The sequence below is a fragment of the Tenebrio molitor genome, chromosome 5, assembly GCF_963966145.1.
Source record: "Tenebrio molitor chromosome 5, icTenMoli1.1, whole genome shotgun sequence".
In the NCBI taxonomy this organism is placed as follows: domain Eukaryota; kingdom Metazoa; phylum Arthropoda; class Insecta; order Coleoptera; family Tenebrionidae; genus Tenebrio; species Tenebrio molitor.
Genome location: NC_091050.1, coordinates 2919636 through 2926974, shown reverse-complemented (window position 1 = coordinate 2926974; position 7339 = coordinate 2919636). Strand labels below are relative to the sequence as shown.

General features: G+C 30.5%; 1 protein-coding gene and 1 long non-coding RNA gene across 4 annotated transcripts; one reads left to right on the top strand and one right to left on the bottom strand.

Moving 5' to 3' along the window:
• Positions 1 to 4621, bottom strand: LOC138132277 (uncharacterized). Of its 3 annotated transcripts, none has more exons than XM_069049711.1 (6): positions 4371 to 4618; positions 3791 to 4316; positions 3491 to 3735; positions 2351 to 2557; positions 2041 to 2296; positions 1 to 1985 (listed from the first exon to the last, which is right to left on the bottom strand). In XM_069049711.1, exons 2-6 carry the CDS (start codon positions 4305 to 4307, stop codon positions 1819 to 1821), a joined length of 1392 nt encoding a protein of 463 aa, XP_068905812.1. In that variant the 5' UTR covers positions 4308 to 4316; positions 4371 to 4618; the 3' UTR covers positions 1 to 1818. The 3 variants fall into 3 exon arrangements, with proteins under 3 accessions (XP_068905812.1, XP_068905811.1, XP_068905813.1); XM_069049710.1 differs by having other exon boundaries at positions 4425 to 4617; XM_069049712.1 differs by having other exon boundaries at positions 1842 to 1985; positions 2041 to 2082; positions 4425 to 4621.
• A 2098-nt stretch (positions 4622 to 6719) lies between these two features.
• LOC138132280 (uncharacterized) lies at positions 6720 to 7307 on the top strand. Its single transcript, XR_011160045.1, has 2 exons — positions 6720 to 6974; positions 7033 to 7307. It is a non-coding gene; the product is annotated as an uncharacterized lncRNA (long non-coding RNA).
• The last annotated feature ends 32 nt before the right edge of the window (positions 7308 to 7339 follow it).

Below are 7339 nucleotides of genomic sequence, written 5' to 3'. Positions count from 1 at the left end.
TTGAACAACAGGTACGAATATAATGTATTCTAAATTAATATTTTTACAAAAATACCTTGGTTTACAACGTTTCGAACAATACTTAATTTTCTTTTTAGTATTACATAATTGCACAAACAGTTGCGCTTTTTGTACGCGAAATATAAATATTTTTGAAAGTAAGAAAATACATTTCTTGCGGCATTAAAGTTACGTAATAACATATCACGTATAAAACACGCAACCATCTTTTAGTTTTATGTAGTTAATTATTGGTTATAATTACACTTCTGTTTTGTGATTGTGTTTTATTATTACATTTGATTATTCATTTTCATCAGTTGACGTTTTATAAAGATTAATCCAGATTAACTGCAACATTTGTATATCTCATTTGAAAAACAATTTCACTCTGCACAAACTGATTGGAAAAAATTACAAGGTGAAGCACTTTTTACAACACATTTTTTTCTTTACTTATAAAATATAAGAAAATTGTAAAAGCCAACATACTTATATGTTTCTAATCCTCACAAAACGTCAATATGGTTCATTATTGACCTAGGCAGTAGTTACAATGAAATAAAACTCAAATTGTGCATTGTTATATCTTGTGAAAGCTACACGTAAAACTTTCCAATACTTCGCTAAAACACTTTGTAGTTATAAATAAGTCTTGTGATTCTCTTTCAACATTACAATCTACGTTATACATATTATAACAGAGTTATTTTCATTTGTTCGCATATGTTCGCTTAATAAAAATTAATGTAAAGGATACATGAAATATTCGCTACCATAAACGAACGAGTTAACCTATACGCTTGTCGCATCGATGCTATAAAATGTAAACGCTTGTAACTGATTCTAAGTTTATTATTACAAATCTGCACGGTAGTCCAAAAATTTTTTCTTTGAAATTCTAAAATGCTTTTCTGTTTATAATTACTGATAACACAGTGGTATCTTTCACAATTTTTTTACAATCACTATTCCTACATTCCATCATATTCACTAGGTTACATACAATTGACACAAACATTGTCTCTACACTAACACGTTCTATTTAATAGTTACAAACGCGAGTGTTATTTTTTATACGAAACTTAAGATGAAATTCAAATTTTACTTTCTTACTGATCATGGACAGTATTATTTTCTTCTTTCGGAGAGTTTAATAAAACATATTAAGTCTGCTGCATTAAATTTGATCATCTGAAAAAACCGTTACCGACACAGCCGACTGCTCAATAAAACTTTTTACTGATTCTGTTTTTTTTTCTTTTCGTTGTTTTCTTCTTATTTGCTTGTGTAAAAAAATTGAAAACGTAAAAACACCATTTGCTAATACTCACCCTAGCAGTAGATCTATGAAAATATGTTATTATTACTATCTTAAGTTAATTGTTCATAATACGTTAATGAAGAATGTAGAAACAGAATCACAATGAGCACGAATTTCAAGGTATATTTTCTATAAAAAATATACTGAAAAAAGGGCAAGTTGTATAACCGTAATATATCGCACCTCCCCAAAGAAACTGACACAAGTAGAAGTTGTTGACTTTTTTATTATGTGCTATTACATATTACTCTGCTATAGTGGACTCCACGACGAATCAAGAGCGGCATTACAATTAAAAAACAGTGTCACATTTCATTTTTGACTTGTGTTACTTTTGTTGCAGATGTGCGATATGCTCACCCAGTCTTATTGAATTGGCCTGCCCTAGCCCAGCCTAGCGCATATAAATATGTATAACAAAATTAAAGTATTATTTGCGTAACCACAAATATAACAAATAATTTAACATTATGGGATCATTTAAGTAATAATTATTAAGTAAGATGACTAGACGGCAATGAATGATTGCTGATCATTCTTGACCAATAACAATCCCTAAAATGCGATTTACATAAAACGTACAAACCAGCCAGTACAATAGGAAGACCAAGAAAAGAAGAAATCAACTCTCCGGAAAACGAAGGGCTCCAAACTAATAAACCTATTTGCATAAAAAGTTCATGTAAATTATTTATATATTTTTTTATGTAGCTTACCATCTTGTAAAGGTACCATGTGGAAAACTGACCACCAAATGCCTGCAAGAGGTAGAGCTGTTGTCATTGTTGCTACAGTGTATACAGCAGATTGTGTAAGTATTAGAAATTTCAGTGATGTGATTACAAACACAAGGTACGCAAACAAAAATGGCCATGAAAAGATGGACAAATTGCTGCAATCTTTTTGATTCAAGTCAAAGTGGCACCGAATTCCATTAAATGTGTAATTCAAAAAAGTGGAAGCATTGGACCCCTGTCGTAGAATATAAAGTAAAAATTAAAATCAAAATCAAATAAAAAAACTTACTTTGCCGAATTCGGGTATAAAATCGGTCCAAAATAAACCAATAACAACGAATACTCCACAAACGTGTAGCCACATAGCCAAATGAACCGTGCTAATCTTTTTGTATAAATATGTATCTTCTGCGGTGTCTCGCGTGAAACAGCTGTTTTCTGTTGAAACTGTGTTAGAAACGGTGGCTAATAATGCAGCGGAATTAGTTTCTTGCGGCTATAAAAAAATCAGTTCGTTGTCCCAAGTAACTTTAAAACTACTCTTTCTTTCTTTATTTCTAATATGTACAACAAATCGTCGATAACGCAAAGCGGCTCAGTCTCTTTTTACTTCAGGTACGTAACTAATTGCAACATTTTTTTTTCTTTGAATAATAAGAAAAAGAATCACGATCGTCTTATATGAGGTGATTAGTTTCAACTTCTAGTCCTTTCAATACAACCACAACGCAGAGTTAAAAAAGAGGTGAACCGTTTCTTGTCATTCTTTCACAATAATAATGGAAAATAAAATTTAAATAGAGTACTATCGGCTGTCCCACCAAAGTAAATTTTGCAACGTATCGTTCGAAAAATATTTTTTCTGCTTACGCTCATTTTCAGGGAGGTTATGCCGTGTTTACTCTTACTGTTTGTTGGTAAAATATGATCAATAAAAAGAGATACAGGGTCGTTATCGAAAATAAAATTTCTGCAAACGTGTGGCGTACATACACATTAGAAAAAAAAATCTATGATTAATGAGCAAAAGAGTAGGGTGCAATCCCAACAATTTTGAATATAATTTCTACATAGCAGTAGATGTTTATAGCGCTGAGGCTTAAAATCAAACATTTTACTTATCACATTATGGCAGGACATCCAATACAATCTTAAATTAACTAAAAACAACCTCTTTAAAAGAATGTCACATGTTGTGATGTAGAAATTACTAAATCACGTCAACTTAAAAAATACAGAACACAAATTAATTCTGTAACTTCTAATTTTGAAAATACTACTACCCACATGGTTCAATGGTATTGGATGATACATTTTGGCCTATTTTAAGTAAAAGACTAAATATGTATACATTTTAACACAAAATGTGACATAATGAAAGTATATAAAAACACTAAAATTTAAAAAAAAACTACACTTAAAAACATACCATTTCTATGGTGGTTAAAAGCATATGTTCAAGGAGAGTAAAATATGCAGCACACAATGCTAGACCAATTATATAAACCACTGTCCACATAGTGTGTACTTTCCATGTCCATTGTCCCCTATCATCAGCAACATGTAGTCTGTCATATCCTCTACATCTAAATTCATTACATAAGCTGTAATCAACAGCTATAAATAATCCAACAATTATTAAAGTGACTGAAAATATGCGCCGTAAGCACATGACTGAAATAAGAAAAATAAATCCCAATAATATAAAAACTAACTTGCATAACCTTACATCTCTGACAAAAAAAGAAGTAATATAAAAATGCCCAGACCAACATTAGTCCCTTCATTGGATCTTGTAAGTGGCAGACAACTCTTTTTCGGTCTAATGCATACACAATAATGACACCACAAAAAAAATAAAGTATACTTAGCAAAGCTAATTTTGGCCACCTCATTGGTAATTTAAGTATATGAATTTGATCATGTTTAGAGTACACAAATTTAATAATAACCATAATGATTGTAAATAATACTGTTGAGAGGAGAGTATTTGTAAAAATTAAACTATAAACATCCCCTTTAGCATTAACTGCTTCCATGTAGAGAGGCAGCAGTACCAAAACACATAATGTTGAAAAAATTAATAAAACCTGGACTGTTATGAATTCAATTTTGGTGTGCTCAACAGAGAATATACTGTGTTTATAATTTACTGCAGGCTTATCAATTGGAAGACAATGATCCTCATTTTCTGATAATGAGTCATCATCAGTGCCTGGCACAAGTTCCTCTTGTTCTTCATCCATGTTTTCAATCTAAAATTTGTTTACAATTAATACGCTATTTGCGAATGTATTTTCGTTGTTTACAATTTAGTAAAGGTAAATAGAAACAGCAATGTTTATCTTTCAGTTGGTACTTACAATCAGACTCGTAAAATATTACAAAATTGTACTCATTTCTTTCTATCCTTAACTGATAGTGTCGAACACATGGAAAAACAAAAAATCAAAAAAATACTGGCAATTTTCAACAAATTATCATTCAACTATTACAACAACGCCTTAGCACTTTTGACATTTGACACCAGTTTGAAGTTTGAATGACATTGTTGACAGCAATTTATCCCAGATTTATTGATAGTCGTCCCGTCCACTGGTAATATCGTAGAATTAATGAATACGCACTCTCACTAACACCTTTGTCTGGACACAATCTCAATGTTATAAATCGATAATATGATACAAATTGGAAGTAGTTATTAATTAATTATTTTAAAGAGAACCAGCACGAAAGTTTATTTTGTTTTAATTGAATGTAAGGTGCTACAGTTGTTTGCAAAAAAAAACGGGAAACGAAAATTTTTCTAATGTAAATTTGGTTTTGTCCATTTGTCAATTAATTGTCTACTTGAGAATACCTATCAAATAATTTCTAAAAATGTCATTGAATTTTGACGCTAATTCTAACCTATCTCTCGTAAGAAAAGAAGGTTTCACACCATGAAAAAACTGAAAAAATGTGTCAATTCCCGTTTTTGAGTTTTGAGTTTATAGTCTTTTTAAAACGATTTTGATTCCTTTGCCGTTTTTTCAATTCACATGAGATATGTATAACGTCATTCATTCATAGGTATTATGCGCTCTAGGTAATATTTCGTGTGCACAAGAAAATTTGAAATCAATTTAGATTTGAAAATGTGCGTGAAAACAACAAAAAACAAAGTGGTGGAAGTGATAACTTGTAAATGGGATTTTATGATTAAAAATAAGTGAATTTTCTAAAAGCGTTATTGAGAGGACATGCATTTTAGTAAACTAAAGTATGTAAGTAATATGTACTGCATAAACGACTGCCAGAAAACATTATTGCAAGGACGGATTTGTTTATTGACGTTTCATGAAAATATGTGTGGGTGTGATGCAAATTATAACAAAGAATCTGCCAAGAATCTGACGAAAAATTTTAATTAACGTCAAAAAAATTGTAGACTTCAGTTTCTAATGCATTTATTTAAAACATGATGTACCTATCAAATTTTTAGCAACTAAAATTAATTGTATTAAAGTCTTCAGATAACTTTAGATGTCACAATTAAACGTACGAGTCGGAGAAGACTAACGGTTTCATCTTCAAGGGTGACTTGATTACAAATTTTCTTGATCACACGATATAAGTTTACTTCTGGATTTCATTTGTAATCAATAAACTCTAAACCAAAAATTAATTTTTGCATTTTCACAAGTTTTATTTATAAATAAAGCCTCTATTAATGTTATCCACATTTATAACTGGAGATTATGTAGCAAACTAAAAAAACACGTTTGCTATCACTTCGACAACATGAAACAAATTTCACCGTTCAATGGATGGGTGCGTTTTCAAATTATGTGATTGGATTTATTACAGTTCAGTTATGTTAGGTCAATACAAGCAATAAACAGGAGATCTAATAAAAATTATAAGTGCAAAAAATAAACAGCGCCAAATTACTTTGTAATTGAGTTATCCATGAATTCGAGATCGTATGTCGTTACGTGAACTCCACGCTCCTATCAGTCGCAAAAGACATACGGATTCAAATCCATGGATGACTCGATTACAAATTAATTTGATCGCTCGATATTAAAGAATCCATACGTTTTCCCGTTTTTTATTTTTTATAGCCTTTCTAAAGCACACATTTTTTTTAACATATGATATTAAGATAATCAATCCTCCTGTTTCAGAAGTCGGCGATCAAACCATTATAAATTTCGTGGGATTTACTTGTATGTGTAAAAGAATTTAAAAAAAGTACTAAAGCTTATTGTTGAGTTAATTAACAATGCCAATACCTACTGATTGTCTTGTTGTTTGTATCAAAAATCATCACTCCGTACAAAGTCTCCCATTGTTGGAAAAATATGATCTTTCATTGTGAAAAAAAACTAAGAGAATTACATACCATTTCAATATATGTATGTGGAAAAGACAATTTGATACAGGAATGGTCAATGAACATAAAAACTGGAAAAGTTTAACTAGAGTGTTTTTAAACAATGAGTACACATCAGCATTTACTATTTTTTTAGTCATGAATCACCGAAATGCTATACATCAAGATAAATAACATATTTTTGATAAACAATTTTATTTTGAAATAACTACCCAAAAAACACAAAATATATTGTAATTATCTACACAATTCAGGCAAGCAGAAACGTTATAAACATAATTCCGATTGTTACAAAATATGTATAATAATGCGTTCAACAGTGAAATTGGTGTTAACGTGGCAAGGATTCCAGCCAATCATGAAATTTTCTAATTTGTGAGTATGTAACCTCGAAAGAAAAGAAACGTTATCGTGGATTTAGTAGTGAGACGACTTTCATATCAGGAACATTCTAATTTACAAATGCACAGAATGTTAATCGTCATTGCTGTCACGTGCACTTTTTATGGTGTAATATACGCAACACCGGTGAAAGGTAAATCATCCGAATAAATAACTTACCTAAAGATTGATGTTCGTTATGTTTTACACAGAATTGCAGTTGGAATATTTAAGACAAGAAACTGTTCCTTCGATTGATTATAAGTATGTTATTAAGACTCTATTACCTCAACAGGATAGTTGGTGGAAAAGAGGTACACACCACTTTTATGTCAACAACGTCGACACAAAAACGATAGATGCCTAATAATTCATTTTGTTATAAATTTTCGACTGATTAATTTAATTTTTGTGTATATATAAATAATTTGTATTGTTGCAATCTAGAAAAACAGACGTTAATTTTATTAAAGCAGAGTATTCGCAACATGTGTAAATTATTAATGGTAACATTACGAT

Excerpts from the sequence above, each read along its gene's own strand:
- LOC138132277 (XM_069049711.1), bottom strand. The coding sequence starts at position 4,307 with ATGGATGAAGAACAAGAGGAACTTGTGCCAGGCACTGATGATGACTCA. Across the intron at positions 3,736-3,790 it reads CTTCTTTTTTTGTCAGAGAT|TCATGTGCTTACGGCGCATA; the intron begins GTAAGGTTATGC and ends TTCTTATTTCAG. Across the intron at positions 1,986-2,040 it reads CATGGTACCTTTACAAGATG|GTTTATTAGTTTGGAGCCCT; the intron begins GTAAGCTACATA and ends TTATGCAAATAG.